General features: G+C 40.2%; 1 protein-coding gene and 1 non-coding gene across 6 annotated transcripts in view; both read left to right on the top strand.

Moving 5' to 3' along the window:
* The first annotated feature begins 6,448 nt into the window (after window positions 1–6,448).
* Window positions 6,449–6,661, top strand: LOC150000584 (small nucleolar RNA U3). The gene has a single exon (XR_016513796.1). It is a non-coding gene; the product is annotated as a small nucleolar RNA U3 (small nucleolar RNA).
* A 2,340-nt stretch (window positions 6,662–9,001) lies between these two features.
* TCERG1 (transcription elongation regulator 1) overlaps window positions 9,002–16,692 on the top strand; it is a 60,082-nt gene continuing 52,391 nt past the window's right edge. For all 5 annotated transcript variants that reach the window (XR_016513291.1, XM_090288071.1, XM_090288070.1 and 2 more), the window contains exons 1-2: window positions 9,002–9,066; window positions 15,323–15,548. Coding sequence is in view for 4 of the 5 variants with exons in the window: in XM_090288071.1 (XP_090144197.1) it covers window positions 9,008–9,066; window positions 15,323–15,548 (285 nt within the window). In the remaining variant the exon portion in view is untranslated. The remainder of the gene's footprint in view (window positions 9,067–15,322; window positions 15,549–16,692) is intronic.

Genomic DNA, 16,692 nt, shown 5'->3' with positions numbered 1-16,692 from the left:
TAGACAATACCACATTTTACCACATGCAATCATAGCCATTTTCAGTTTTTTTTAATTTATAATTTTACCGATGTATTTTTGTTTCTTTTTTTTTTTTCTTTGCCATTTGTAGTTTTAATTTGCATTGGTTATTTTTCCCGGAAATGTTCACTGTGAGTTGGACAGTAGACTAATAGTTTGCATTTATTTCCTAGCTAGCCAATGAGAAAATGGAGAGCACTTAGTGCAAAAGAGAGGGCTTTGTAAAACATAGACAAAGATTCAGATGTGGAGAGAAGAAGACAGCAAAAGGAGATCAAATAATAAGAAGAAAAATTATATATATTGTAATGGTAATAGCTTATGTTTATTAAGTCCCATTCTAAACACTTTAAATGGGCTTATGTTCAGTTAACCCTCACAAGTCTTTGCAGAGATATAATTATTATTTTCATTTTAAGATGGGGGAACTACAGCGCAAAGGCTGGAAATAAATTCTCCGAAATCACATAGCGGGTAAAGGAAGATCCAGGATTCCAACCTAGGCAGCCTGTGACATAGAAGCCGTAGCTGTTTGAGTATATCGATTGCTTACTTCTCGACATGCAGTGCCAAAACATCCTCTGGAACAAGATGATGAGGTGAGTCATAATGTCTTTCTTCCATCCCATGACTTTCTGCCACCTGAAATGCTCTTCCATGTCAACTGGGCCTAATGCAATCATATCTCCCTCATGGGAGCCGGCCTGACCTCTGGGAGGAGGGGCCCACTGCCCACCACCAGGCTGGGTTTCCTGCCCTGGGGCTGGGCTTCCAAGCGCCTGAGCTAATCCTGGCTGAAGATCTTATCCTCTGCTTCAATTTTTGCTTCTCAGTCTTCCTCATTAGACCATGAGCTCCGTCAGGGCAGGAGCTGGGTATTACAGGGCTATGAAAATTCTTGAATGACTGTGTCATTTCACTAATGATGAATTCCACTAACAGCCATTTGCTTTATTATTTGCTTTGGCCTAACAAGTTATTCTGCATAAGGGGACTTGTGACTTTTCATGGCAGTTCTAGAAACACTGTAATTCAAAGCTCATGAAGTTTTGATGTTCTGTTGTGAGTGACTGGGATGTGGATTAAATGATTCAGTTTCCACATTCTTCCACTTTCTATTTTGTTCTAAAAATCCTATAGTATCTGGTGATACAGAGCTTATTAGCAATGGGATATAATATAGGGTAAATCAAAGTTCCAAAAGCAGAAAAAGTCTATATAGAATATATGTCTGTGGTTATAACTATAATTTGATCTATAATGTTAATAATCCCTATTTATTAACTCAAGCTGCCCAAGTCAAATTGTAGTGTTGCCTAAAACTCCCCAACCACTCTACACTTAAATGCAATCGATCATCAAGTTTTGTTGATTCTACCCTTTAGCTCCTGCATTGTCCTCTCTCACTGTCATGGTCTCAGCTCAAGGTCCCTTCATGGTCAGTCCTAATAGCTTTCTACTGTTTCCCTAATTGCAAGCATCATTCTCATTGTAGAGAAATCATTTTAAAAAGCAAAGCCAATCCTGTCACTCCCCCACTTGAAATAATTAAATAATAACTTCTTATCACCTACAGAATAAAATATAACTCCATCCATTTTTCTAGCCCCATCTTCTTCCACTCCCCTGTACATTCATTGTAGAGTTCCTAATACTAATTCTAAAACTTCACCCCTAATGAATCCTTTCCTCGTCCTTGTTTGCTTCCTCGGTTTCTACCTCCACATTGGTGTCTCCTTCCAAATACAGTCACTCCTGTGTTTCTGCCTGATTTTCAAGCAGTATGGCATAAAGATTCCGAGTAAATGCAATAGTGTGGACCTGCCTGACTCCCATTTAGGTGGTATGAGTTCAGGCAACTTACTTTAGCTTTCTAATCCCCGGTTACTTCATCTGAGAAATGGGGATAATTAATAGTTACTGTATATAATTGTCATGAGGAATTACATGAGAATTAACATGTAAAATGCTTATATATGCTAATCACTTAGTCAATACTAGTCATTTCTATTGGCTAAGATTTGGCTTATCTACTTCCTCTTCTAGACTGTGAACTCCATGACAGTGACTTTTGTGTCTTTAGCAACTATTACACTTCCTGGTGTGAAAGCAGTGGATATTTAATGTTTATCAGATGAACAAGTACATGGATTTGCCAAATGAGGAAGTGAATGATCTCTGGACCCAACTTTAGAACACTTTGTCTGATATGATTGTATAATGGCAAAGAGTTCAAGTAACCTCTAAAATGGTGAGTTATTGCTATAGCAATAAAAAGTTATTACCTCACCCCAAGTCCCGAGGCTGCTGTGGTGCTTAATGACACATTGCAGGTGTGGGGTTCTGTAAATTTTAAGGACAGAGCTTTCAGTCAAATTTAACTGAGGTTCTAGTCCTGTCTCTGCCACTAACTAGATACGTGAAATTTTATTAATTCAGTTGAGCCAAACTGGTGACAATTGCTAGAAAGCAAAATCTCAACGGATTGAGGAAAAGGCCCCAGAGAATGCAGTTTTGCAGCTTGTCTCATGCATCACAATCAAAGGAGGAGATACAAGGAGGGTTAAACTCCACTGGTGGTAGGTTAAGGAGGGCCAGAGAAAGCAAAGCTGGGAATTCTGGGATTGGATAAGAAGCAGAGAGATGCTTACTCCTTTTACATTGGTGGGTATAGGATAGTTAACAATGAACGTCCACAGCACATACCTGTAATGTGTGGAGAATAGTATAACAGTGAGGGGCTCTGTGGTCTTTGCTCTGGTGGGAGGCTGCACCTGAGGGGTCTGGAAAAAGGGGATCTTTCTGTCATTATAGTAGATGCAAAAAGACAATAGACAGGCTCACAGAAGGTAAGGATTGACCTTTGTCAATGAAGATACCCATTTAGGACGTGACTCCTCACCATGACCTGCTTTTAGTTAAGAAGTTTTAATTTGAAGCCATCATCTGTGGTTACTTGGGTCTCTGAGACTGTAAGGCCACCATGCAGGCCTCCCCTGAGCTTGTCAGGTTTAGTATGTGGCCCCAGGGTAGATAGTGTCAGAATTGAGTTGAATTCTCAGACACCCTGCTATAGTGCCTGAGAATTGTTTGTTGGTGTGCACCCCTCCCGCCCCCTCCTCCACACATGGAAATTAGATCTCAGGACACCAATTGAAACTCATATTCAAGGAGAAGGAAATTAAGCTCTACCTTCTGGAGGAAGGAATATCAAAGAATTCATGAACATATATTAAAACCACCACAGTGTTTTATAGATTTGGGGTGGGGATATTTTGAGCCTATGCAATATCCTGTTTCTCCTTAAAGTTTCACCCACTAAATTTAGCATGCATCAGCAGATTTTGCTGCAGCAATAATCACTGCAGTGTTCTAAGGGTGATCTTCTACAGTTATTCAAAACAATATTTGTAGTGGATATCTATTTGTACCCCAGTGCGTTTTGTGACCTGGCTCCTCAACTTGGTCAACTTGTGTAAGTCCTCTTGAGATTATCTTTTCTTCTGGAATATAGTCACAGGCTTCTAATCACCAGATTTTCTATAAGTTTTGGCATTTAAGTACATTCATTGTCAGCTCTCCGACATAAGGTCAAACATGAAGGTTTCTGTTATCAAGTCCATTCTTTGTCCCAAGGGCAATGAGGAGCTGAAGAAAGAATTTAAGTGAAGGACATTTTAGAAGGTTCATTTGGATGCTTCCCAGGTAATGGAATAGAGGGGGCAATGGCAGAAGCTAATCTGGGAGAAGAGCTGACTCATCCAGGTGTGGTTAGAGAAAACAGATGCTGTTGCCTTTCTCAACTCAGACTTTGAAAAGGTCAGCACTACCCTGTGACTTGACTCTGGTTACACAAAACTGGTACAGGGATGGACATATGAATCCACACCAGCTAATGTGCTGGCCAGCCAGTGACCAATCAGATTTCCTTTCTGAAGAATTTGAACCTACAGGCAACCAGAGACTTGACAGTGATGTTGAGATGCTAGGGAGGGTGTTGGCTTTACATGCATGGTGACTAGACTGAGTGAGAGGAGAACGTGAGTTTGCAGAAAGAAGAGACTAGAACAAACAGGCAAAAATATTTGGAAAGGAGAAGGCATTTGGCTCCTGAGAAGGGATGGAAAAGGGAGGGCAGCTCCTCAGGTCCTTGGGAAGGTCAGGGCAACTCCCCTTCCCGTCCATAGATTAGTGGAATTATTTTCCTTGTAACCTCAAAAATGTCTTGAGTAGAAGAACAGATATCCACACCATGATTGAATGAATAATTTGACCTTTATAGGTTAAAAAAATGTGTGTCTTTGTGTGGGTATAGAATACAAATGCTCTGTCTTCTGCTGTTCTGAACACTTGCATAATTACTGAAGACACGTCTTTGAACTCAATATATTCATAAAGGTGCGCTTGGTTCCTTTCAGGTGCTCTCAGTCCCATCCTGGCAGCCCAAGTGCTGATATTACATAATGGTTGACTATACAACAATAATTTTTGAGTTTCTTGTGCCCTGAGATCCAATGGAGATGAGAACTTTTTGTTCAAATTCCATAATGAGGTCTCAGGGTGACGAAGTAACAGTTAGAGGGTAGATGCAACTGAGATGCTGGAAAAGTATTGCCTGCTGCCCTGAGATGTCTGCCTGGGATAGCAGTAGCCCAGGGGAGACTTTATACTCTAACTGTTGATTTTGAGTAGAGCACAGTGTTTATGAACATGGATTCTGTAGCCTGACAGTGTGGGTTTAAATTCTAGCTTTATCACTTACTAGCTGTGTGACTCAGGGTGCATTACTTAAACTCAATGTGCTTTTGTTATCTATAAAATAAAAATAATGACAATGCTTACTTCATAGTTTTTTAATAAAGGTTCCAATGTTTTAAGGCATTTCAAGTGCTTAAAATAGTGTCTAACACATAAGAAATAATTGACAAATGTTACTTAATAAATGAGATGCTTATGTAGTATGTTCAGCATACTAGGAACACAACAAATGTAAGCTACTAATATTTTCTGCACTGATCCCATATGTTGATTTAGTATGATGTTTACTATTCATAATTAATATTGTTTAGGCAATTCTAGTTTCTAGACTCAAAACTCATTGTCTTCACATATACATGTGCAAAAAATCTGGATATTATCATGATTTTGACCTTGTAGGTAAAGCACTAGCTGGCAAAATGTCCCAAATCAACTCAATTAACAAATATTATTTTTTGAGGCTTGTTAGTTTCTGTCTAGGCCATGGCAAGTAATTGCTTATAGAATCTCTCAGAAACTCTTTATTTTACCAATAAAGAAGCCAAAGCTATAAGAAAACAAATCACTGACTTGCCCAGGACTACACAGGAAACAGTAGAGCCAGGACTAGACTCCAGATCTCATTTACTCCAAAGCCTGTTAGCAACTGCTACCATATTGCCTGTGAGGTAGCCAGCAAGTATCCAGCCAGGCATTCTCCATTTCTAAGATCTCTTCAAGTGTTTCAAAGGCCAGATATCTAGTGAGGAACAATAAAGCTGCAAAGGGCCTGGGATTCAGTGAGGAAAACAGTCTTTCTCAGATATTTGCAGTCTAGAGAAAAGAGAAAAAAAAAAAGGATATATTAGCTCTACTACCTTGCTGACTTGGGGAAGACTTGGGATTTAGCGGTCCCCAACTGGCTTTGGTGTGAGATACACCTGTGCTTGAGTCCCAGCTTCACCTCTTACCAGCTGAGAGAATGTCGCCTTGCACCAGTCAAGTAATCTCAGAGACTCTGTTTCCCCATATGTAAAATGGGGACAATACGTCTCCTTTGCAAGGCTGTTTAGAATAAAAATAGTGTATGTAAAGTATTTACCACGGGGTTAAGATAGCTGTTTAAAAATAGTAGTTATGAAAATGAAATGCCTGATTCTGCATTGGAACCACCTCTCAAGAGTCACTTCTGAAGAGTGACCTCATGGCCAGGGCTTAGAGTCCTGATGCTATTAATTTGTAGACTTAAGCCAATACTGTTTCTTCACCTCATTTTGATATACCAAGTTTTAGGTTCTATAATTCAATTACTGCCACTTGGCTAAGTGTGGTATTTGTTTTTTTGTTCTGTATAGTTATGCACATTTTTAGTGTCTTAGGAGTTATCAAGCTTTGACTACAGGTTTCTTAAAAGATACATTGAGTCTTATTAATTCAGTGTTTGCACTGATTCAATAAAATGGTTTATGCAGACACAGCTCAGATTATATATTTGCAGTATTTTTATATAGCTATTGAGTACAAAATACCTGACTTGCAAGAGCATGTTTATGTGAGTAAACTATAGCAATGAAACAATCAAATGATTATATATATATATATATATATCGTATATATGATACATGTATATTCATATATACTGTTTTATACATTTAAAAATAATACAGTAAGATATAAATATCTTAAAATAAAGACTATACTTTCAAAGATATTTCTATAGTTCATTACTAGAGAAGCTTCTCTGAACATGTAGAGCACCCGAAACCATGAGGAGGAGGTGTAGTGTCCTCTCCTGAGGGTGAAGCCACCTTTGGGTGTTGCTTTTGCAACTACTAACATCCATTGATGATCATTCCTCTCTTCCTTTGGAAGAGTAAGAGGGAGAGAATGCAGTCTGAGTGGTTTTGAAAGGAAAAAAGAATCTTAAAAAATATATAAACAATACAACAAAATATCAAATAACAAAACTTGTATTAAATCTGCAAGGAGTTTCTTCCATTCATTCAAACTGACAGTTTGTGTTCCTCTTTTATATATGTCAGTAACTTGATTCCTATTAAGTATCCATTTTGATTTTTTTTCCAGAACAGGGGATTAGTTTGTCATGAGCCATCTATACCAGTATTATTTTTGTCATAGTTTGACAGCACTTGGGGATGCATGCTGATGTTGAAAAAGGGATCTAACCTCCACTCTTAGACCCCAGCTTGTTTGAATGTCACATATTTAGTGAAATTTCAACCATGCTTTCCTTTTCCAATTGACTATGCTCAGGATTGTATTCAGTCCTTACCACATATTATAATTTTGAATATTGAATTGGGATTCAGTATAGCATGGTATTTAGTGAAATATAATTCACATACAATAAAATCCATCCATTGAAGTGTACAATTCAATGGGTTTTAGTATAGTCACCGACTTGTGCAATCATCACCACTAATTTTAGAACATTATTATCATAAAAAAAAATCCTATACCCATTAGCAGTCACTCTCTCCATCTGGAAACCACTGATCTACTTTGTCTCTAGGGATTTGTCTATTCTAGACATTTTGTAGAAATGGAATCATACAGTGTATGAGTTTTTGTGGGAATGTGTGTTCCCAATTTTCTTGGATCATGGTGTTAAGAAATGTGGCTATGCTGCCACACTGCCTTGGGTTTAAAGCCAGGCTCTGTCATTCACAAGCTGTGTGAACTTGGATAAGTTACTTAACTTCTCTGTGCCTCAGTCTAATCTATAAACTGGCTATTCACAGTACCCACCTCTTAGTGTTTATGAGGCCTAAAAGACATAATACATGGAAAGTACTTAGGTTAGTGCCTGGTATGTAGAGTTAGGTCTGAGTAAAGTTTATTATTTTAATATTTTGAGAAACTTAATGATAGAGTTCACCTTCATCGTACCTTTGAAACCCTAGAACATATGTTTTATTTTCCCCCTTTAATAAAAAGAGAAATTGATATTCAGAATTCATTCTGAGTATTAGTGTGCTAATTTCAGACACGTGTATTTTGAAATTGAACAGATGCTTCAAATATTAAATTGTGAAGAGGTTTGCCTTCCCCCAATTACTTAATACAGCAACTTATAACACTCATTAGCCTGAAACTAATTATTTAATACAATTTATAAGAAATTTGTTTAATTAGTAATATATTAATAACATGGCTTGCCCTGGCTGGTTTAGCTCAGTGGATTGAGCGTCGGCCTGCGAGCTAAGTGTCGCTGGTTCGATCTTCCAGTCAGGGCACATCAGAGAAGGAAAACTCTGACTCCAAAAAACCTCCGCTGCCTTGCGGCATACCTCTTCAGGGGAAAGGCTAAGGGAGTAAACCCCGACAGAAAATCCGGAGCCGGAGTCCCTAAGGCGGTTTGACGTTGTAGTCAACACCGGCAACTCCTGCGGCGCACCTGAAGCCAAGCTGTATTGACTCCGTCTTTCCCTTGGACCCTTCAGCTGCGAAGAGAGGGGGGGTCTGCTGCATGGGCAACAGCAGACCCTCCATATCACCCTGCCCAGGCTCTGTAGCTTCAGCTTCACTGGAGAGGACACTCCAGCGTCATCGCAAGATGTCGATTCAACACGGGAGGAGACAGATACCGTGTCACTCCCGAGTCGGACTGCACAACCATTCTCGGCGGTGCAGATAGACTCTTAAGAAGCTACACCATCGTCTCTCGAGACGGACGGCTGCCGACGAATAACATGGCTATAATCCAGTCATGGCTCAAGACTCCTCATTCTGAAAAGCTGGAAAAGAGTTCATTCCACAGAAACTCTGTGATTGGTTATAGCGCGACTCAGGTCGATTTTTGATTGGCTCACGCAATGAAAATTGTCTCTGACTTAGCTAATACAGCCAGCATGTGGCCAATATGGCTCCACAAGTGACCTTCCTGGATGCTGGCAGACACGTGGCTACCGCAAGTCCAGGCAGTATGTGGGAGGACCTAGTTTTGCTTACCGCGAGAGGGCGCCGGCGGTTCCGTGTTGCTGAAGTCTCATTTCCCATAAAGCATCTGAGCGACCAATCAACTGGCTGTCTCCATACCGCTTTCAAAGTCGGCGGGCCCTTTCACCAATAGTAATGCAGATGACTCCCTCAGTTCGACGATTGATGGAAAGTTTCACCATTCATCTGATAGGTCTCTGCTGTCTCCGCCTCTCTAGCACGAGATTGATGATCTGTCTGGCCAATAGAAGACGCCCGGTCGGCGGGTGGATGAACGCGGTTCTCTGTAATGGCGGAGCGTGGCGGGGACGGGGGGGACGGTGAGCGATTCAACCCGGGGGAGCTCAGGTAAAGGGCGCTGCTCTTCATTACTTTTCGGCGTGCTGGAGGCCCGGGGGTAGGCCTGCGGCGGAAATGCGGTGTGGAGGGCGGGTAGAGGAGCCGCGGCGGCTCGGGTCCAGGACCTCATGGGGTTGGAGAAGGGGGAAGGGGAAGGTGGCTTGAATGAGAGAGCTGGGCTGGGGTAGGGCCGCGGCCTCCTGCGCGTTTTCGGGGCGCTCCCAGCGGTTTTTGCAGGGCCCGGTGCCCCTCGAGGCTGCGGCCCTTGGGCCGGGCCGGGCGTTCCCGCCTCGGGGCCCCGCCTGGGCCGCACGCCGCCTCCGCCCCGACCGATCTCAGCCTTGCTCTCCTGGCTGCGCGTCGCTACGGGCCCAGTTTTCTTCTTGGCCGCCCCTCCGTTCCGCAGTTACCTCCCCGGCACCCCTGACCACTCCGGGCTCAGCCTCGGCCCCTCGGCCCTTGGGGGTCTCCACGTCTGCCCCGTTCCTCCTTCCCCACGGCGCTTGCTTTTCTTAACTTCTTGTGGCTTCTCTTTCTCTAATCTTCTTATCCCTTATCCTGTATTTGTGGATAATAACAATAGCAGCGGCCATTTGTTAGGTACTTCTGTGTGCCAGTGAGTCTTAAGAGTTGTCTTATTTAATCCTCACAGTCATCCTTTAGAGCAATTACTTTTACCATTTTGCAGGTAACAGACCAGAGCCATCTTTAGTTACTTGCCCACGTTACTGATGAGGAAACTGAGCCAGGGAGAGGTTGAGGAGGTAGAACAAGGCCGCAAAGGTGGAATTGGAACGCCAGGCACTGGCTTGAACCCCAGACAGACTGGGTCCTGAGCCTTTGCCTTCACCAGTACGGTGACCTTTCTTCTTCGGGTGTCTCGTTGCCTATGGAATTTGTAATTAAGATTTGGTAAAGTGAAAGTGTCGGAAAAATCTTTATAGTCAGTGGTTTTTGCGGAAAAGGGGGCACTGCGCTTTCTTTGTATTTGATACATTTTTTTTTTCCTGAATGGGAAAAATGTCATTTCAGATGTTTAGCTCCCATTCTGAATTGTGCCATTGTCAGCATTAGAAAATGCAAAAGAGCAGTTGTGGGTTATGAGCAGTCTAGTATTATCTAGAGCTCAAGATGAAATTGTGTTAGGAAATGGGTATTGCTTTTCCAGGCTTTAGATGGGAAAAACAAAAATGTCTTTTAGATTCTGAATTGTCACACACAAAAATCCTTACTTTGGTAGGAATAAAATCTTGTCTTATTTCAGAGATCATTTCAAGTCCTTTAAAACCTCATATATATGTCCACTTTGGTAATGAGTGAGCAAAGTGCGTTGCCAGGGTCTTTCAATATTGAAGGTTTATTCCTGATTCTGATCTGGAGAGACTGTTATTTAATCTCACATGTATTTATTTGGGAACGTAACTTTGTGTTTAAGAAAGCTTTACAATGAGTTTAAATTTTATTAACAGTAGTCTATATGTTGGTGCAAAACTAATTTGAATAGGGCTTTAAATTAGGTGTTAGCAAAAATTTTATACCTAGACCCGTGGGTTGGAAGTTGAGTCCAGAGCATATTGTATAGATCTTTTTTTGAGCACTTTTCGTGATCTAAGATAAATTAGCTGTTTATGTGGTCTCTTTGATGGCAGAAATTGGGGCTTTTTGTATGTGTATCCTGAGGTATATCTGTATCATTGTCTGGCAAGTAAGGTATTTGGTGGATGTATGGTAATAAATGAATATAGGCGATTTAAAGATGGTTCACTTACTAGACCCACATTTACTGAGTGTGTGCTATGTGACAGTCACTTACCTAGGTGCTGGCAGTAGAGCCTTGAACCTGACCAGAATCATCCTTTGTCCTCCAGGAGCATCCATGCTTATTAAGATTGTTCTAAATTCTGAACTAAACTAACCACATAAAATGAAGAGATCAGACTGCAAGTGTGAAATGGCTTACACAAGATCATTGGATTATTGAATCATTGTCCAAGTCTGGATTTTTCTCCCATATTATCAAATAGCATCTTTCAATTTTACCCTTCCTATCAAAGCGTTTCCAGTCTTGTCTTCACCATTGGGGGGGTTGCATATCTGGATAGAGTACCTCTAGAGAAACACGTTTTGTTCTTGTAAAAAAAAAAAAAAATTGTGCTTCTATTTTTGCAAGTAGTCTTCTGTTTTCTGAAAAGGTTGAAAGTGGTAGGAATGCAAATAGCCTAAAACAGACAAAATTTATTTGGAGATCGAAATGCCATTCATCCCTTTACAGTTGAGGGTAATTAAGATAACGTTTAGAGTCCGGCTTGTATAGATCCTTTACCTGGGGCCTTATGACAAGGTACTTGAAATCTAAATTCCCTCAATGGTAAAACAGGAATTAAGTATACACTGGTGTTACCACTGACTACATAGTTTAAACTAGTTACTTTTCTTTGCTCTAGTTTCCGGTGCAAAATTGATTCCAAACTTTCTGTGTTGTTTTGAGGATTGAAAGAGTTAGTACAGGTAGTGCTTGGTATATAGGAAGTGCCCAGCGTCCACTGTCATTATTAAAACGATAATGTTTGAACACCACTGTCCTGGGCACTGGGATGCAGTAGTGTATGTACTAAGGGAAAACTAGATACCAGTGGGTATAATACAAAAGTAAGCAAGTGAGAGATTTCTTCATAGCATTTATCATAATGAAAACTCAAATTGGGTAAGGAGCCAGAGAAGGTCTTGGAGAAGCTAGAGGTGGGAAAAGAGTTTGAGGTGACATTTGGACTGAGACTGATGATGAAAAGGAGCCAGTTATGTAAAGATCCAGGCAGAACAAACAAGTGCAGAGGCTTCAAGATAATAAATTTGAGGTTTTCAATTATAAAAAGGAGACTGGAGTCTATAGAGAGGTCAACAAGAGGCAGGTTATGTAGAGCCTAATAATAATAGCTAACACTATTACTAACAATACCATTAACACTAATACTGTTAATATACTAATATTATAGCAACAGTAGTAAAAGCTATACTTAGAGAACACTGATGTGCTAGGTGCTGTTCCAAGTACTTTATTAGCTCACTTAATCCTCACTGCAGGTTCTGGTAAGTGGGTTGTGATGGAGTAGTGTGTAAGAACAGCTCAGCACAGGTGCTATACTACGTGGCATTGGAAAAAGACAGCTTTAAGTTGCCAACAGGATTTTAGGTGAATTGTGTCACTATCTTAGTGGCAGACTTTTGAAAGCCATCTTGTCAAATTGACAACAAAGTGCCTTTTATAGGCAGAATACAGTGTGGGGAATTTCAGAGTAGTGACCATTAAAGTGGTTTGGTGTGTGTCAGGTACCATCTTCAGTGTTTCACAGGGATTATCTCATCGAACAGGGATATGAGATAGGTTTTATTTCTGTTCCCCAGCTCATTTACATCTGAGTAGACTCAGGCTCAAATTATGGAACTAGTCTGACAGCAAAAGGCAGAGCCCTGATTTAACTTTTTCATGATTCTAGAGCCTGAACGCTTAACTTCAAGCCATAACTAGGAAGTGTGATATTTTAAAGAAAGATACTGTAGATTTTTTGAAAGGGGAGAGACAGACTCAAAAGAAATATAACATTAAGGTACATTGTTAGCGCAAGGCTGGAACAGAATGTCTTTTCTTGGTGGTTAACTTTGTTTCTGGGCTAAAGGTTAAGTCATTTCTTCAGTAACAGTGGCCATACGTCTTTTGGAAGTACATATAATTTGAAAAAGATGGATTGTTCTGACATAACCTATACTCTTTACAGTCATTGTTTCTAACTCATATTTTCTAATTTTATAGGATCATTTGCAAATTTGGTTAAATACAGTTGGTTTATACAGTTCTGGGTGTGCTTACAACCCTAGTATTCTCGAAGGAAAATTGTTTTTTTTTTTTAAATTGGGATTTTTTTTTGGTGTGTGTGTGTGTCAGAATTGAACTGTGATGTGGAAAATTTAGAAAAAGTTCAAAGAATAATCTTAAGCAGAGGGTTGAAAATGTAGGGAAGTTGGAAGAGCCTGGTGAGAAGAGAATATAAGAATGATTATTTTCAAATATACATAAGGAACATAATTTTTAATCATTCCTTGAGCACAGAAATGTAAATTTCACATATAATGGAGAGATTTATAGTAGCTGCTGGGGAAGACTGATAGGTGCTCAGTAAATTGACTATGGCAAATTATAGTAAGAATAAATTTTATGAGATTCTACCAACCCTACTTGTGAGGTTGCGTAGGTACAGTATCACCTAGGTAGGTATTCATTTGTTCATTCAACAAATATTTATTGAGGCCTCTGTGCAGGCCTAACTATATGCTGGGTGGTATAAGCGTGAATAGGACAGACAGAATTCCTACCCCAAAGGGGCTTACATACACAATGTGATGGAGTGTTTAGGAGCTTTTTGCCTGTGTTTGAGTACTGGCTTTTCCACTGAACCAGCTGTGTGGCCTTGGGCAAGTTATTTGACTTGTGTGTGCCTTTAGTGTCATCTGTAAAACAAGGTTGATAATAGTATCTGCCCCATAGGGTTGATATGATGATTAAATGACTTAACAAGAGCTTAGAGCACAACCTGACACATAGTAATTACTGTTAAGACTGAATAATTTTTATTTTTTGAGAAAGCACTTGTGAGAGGAGATAGATAATAAATAACACGTGATATTACATATCTGCTTAAATACCATGGGGAGAATAAAGTAGGGTGTTTAGCCAGAAATTGAAGGGTGAGGTTGGGTGCAGTGAGAAAAAACCTTTCCCTTTAGGTAGAGATTATAGTCATCTCTTAAGATGCTACCCTCTGCCCCTGTAAAAACTTTGTGCTTGGAAGTAATGTCAAACTTACAAAAACATGCGAAAATAAAGATTGTACACTTAGTGTTAATATTTTACCTCTTCTGCTTTATTATTTGCACGTTTGTATGCTCTGTTATGCTGAACCGTTTGAGGGTAAGATGCATATACCAAGGCCCTTCCTTTTAAATACTTAGGTGTGTATTTTTTAGAATAGAGGTTCTTTTTGCTTAACTGCAGCGCAGTTAACCAACTTCATAAGTTTACAGTGATATAATACTTGAGTCTATTATTTGTATCCAGTGTTGTCCATTGAGGCAGCATTTCTTCCCTCTGGTAACAGGATTTGGTCTGGGATTAATGTTGTATTATTGCCAGGTCTCTCTAGCTCCTTTCACGTAGAACATTTCCACAGCTTGACTTTGTCTTTTATGTATAACACCCACATTTCTGAACAATATAGCCTCTGCTCCCCCCTTTTAAATAGAACTTTTATTTTGTGTTTGTCTGATATTTCCTCATTATTAATTTGAGGTTACACATTCTTGCCTGAAATAGATAATATTGTGTCCCTCTCATTCAAATGATAGCCATCTGTCTTTTTTAGATGATATTATTTTTTGTCCCCTGATCAAGGTACTGTGTGATTTCCCTGTTACGTAGCATTTTTTTCTGTTTTCCCTTGCAAATCATAAGCAGCATGTGGGGAGACAGATTTTAAGACTGTCCAGACATCCTCTTCATCCAGATATCCTCCCAGATTTGGTGTCCATTGATTGTTTTTACTGAGGCCCTTCTTAGATGATGGTTGCAAAATGATGACTTTCCAACTACACTTGCTCCTAAGTGCCTATTCGTCGTCGGCAGCCGTCCGTCTCGAGAGACGATGGTGTAGCTTCTTAAGAGTCTATCTGCACCGCCGAGAATGGCTGTGCAGTCCGACTTGGGAGTGACACGGTATCTGTCTCCTCCCGTGTTGAATCGACATCTTGCGATGACGCTGGAGTGTCCTCTCCAGTGAAGCTGAAGCTACAGAGCCTGGGCAGGGTGATATGGAGGGTCTGCTGTTGCCCATGCAGCAGACCCCCCCTCTCTTCACAGCTGAAGGGTCCAAGGGAAAGACGGAGTCAATACAGCTTGGTTTCAGGTGCGCCGCAGGAGTTGCCGGTGTTGACTACAACGTCAAACCGCCTTAGGGACTCCGGCTCCGGATTTTCTGTCGGGGTTTACTCCCTTAGCCTTTCCCCTGAAGAGGTATGCCGCCAGGCAGCGGAGGTTTTTTGGAGTCAGAGTTTTCCTTCTCTGATGTGCCCTGACTGGAAGATCGAACCAGCGACACTTAGCTCGCAGGCCAACGCTCAATCCACTGAGCCAAACCAGCCAGGGGCTGATTAGAGATCAGTAGCTATACTTCTGTAATCTTGGGAAAGAAAAATTTATTCATTGTTTTCCACACAGGATGGCTCAACAGCAGGCCTTGAGGTTTCGAGGCCCAGCTCCCCCACCAAACGCAGTGATGCGAGGCCCACCACCCCTCATGCGACCCCCTCCACCTTTTGGTATGATGCGAGGCCCTCCCCCACCACCTCGGCCGCCCTTTGGACGCCCTCCTTTCGATCCTAATATGCCGCCAATGCCTCCCCCAGGGGGGATCCCTCCACCGATGGGCCCTCCACACCTTCAGGTAAAGAATGTAGAGGTTGCTTTCTCCACTGGTGTTGGTATCAACATTATGTATCAGTTTCGCCTTAAACACTGTGTTCTTAGTTTCACTTTATAGGACAACGTAATCCACACATTAAGGTGTTGCTCCAAAAGTAGTGATAACTGTAATTTGAATAGAAATGCAAAATGGGAATTCAGACAGAAAAATATGCTACATAGGGAACTAGGGTTAAACAGAGGAGTTCTTACCTGCCTTTATCTCTGAGAATTGTCTTTAGTAATTCGTCTTATCTGTGGGAAATGAAATTTGAAATTTATAACTTTTTTACTTCTTGCTATTTTCAACAATACATTTTGTTGTTAAGTATAAATATATACGTATGTATATTCTGAGCACTTCTTGCCACAAGTGAAGCCTAGGATAGAATCTAGAATGATAAACAAACACATTTTGTAAGCACATTGTTTGGATTTTTTTCTCCCCTAAAAAAAAAATAGGGTTAATTTATAATTTTAGAAATAGAATTATTGTGAGATTTCTTTAAATAAAAACTTTTCTGGTATTTTAACCTGAGGCATATATCCCTCTCTAGTGTACATAGAGTCAGTGTTTGAAATGAGTTACGAAGGTGTCATATCTCAAACTTCTACTTTTGAGATTTGTTTTTCTTTTTCCTTTTTGGCTTGGGTATATATCTCTGTTTTCTTAGTTTATCCAGCCTATAAAATTCTGAAACCAAATAAATATAGTGGTATTACCCACCTTTCATTAACTCAGATAATCAAGAATGAACTTCCTAAAATTAGCAAAAGATAAAGTACTGATTAAATAATGTTAACTCTTTAGATAGGGTAATATTTATGGAAGAGACACAGGTTTTAATACCTTGCTTAATAATTTTATTAACTTCCTGGTAATGAATAGCCTCTATCCCCTTAAACAGATTGTTAAAAAGTTTTATATTTTTTTCAAGCTTGGAATAAAAAATAGGTTTTTGATCTATTGACTCTGGTATAATTTGTTGCATATGAATTTATTCTAATTTGTGCCTTTAAGAGTTAAAGCTACTTGTAGAATATTATAAAATGCAATGGATTAATATAACCCTCATAGATATGTATCAGGTGTTGTGATGCTTTTCTTGGTCTTGATAGATAATTGT

Source organism: Furipterus horrens, unplaced genomic scaffold, assembly GCF_987537825.1.
Source record: "Furipterus horrens unplaced genomic scaffold, mFurHor1.1.pri manual_scaffold_10, whole genome shotgun sequence".
Classification (NCBI taxonomy): Eukaryota; Metazoa; Chordata; class Mammalia; order Chiroptera; family Furipteridae; genus Furipterus; species Furipterus horrens.
Note: the sequence above shows the minus strand (reverse complement) of the source record. Positions and strands in the feature narration are given on the sequence as shown.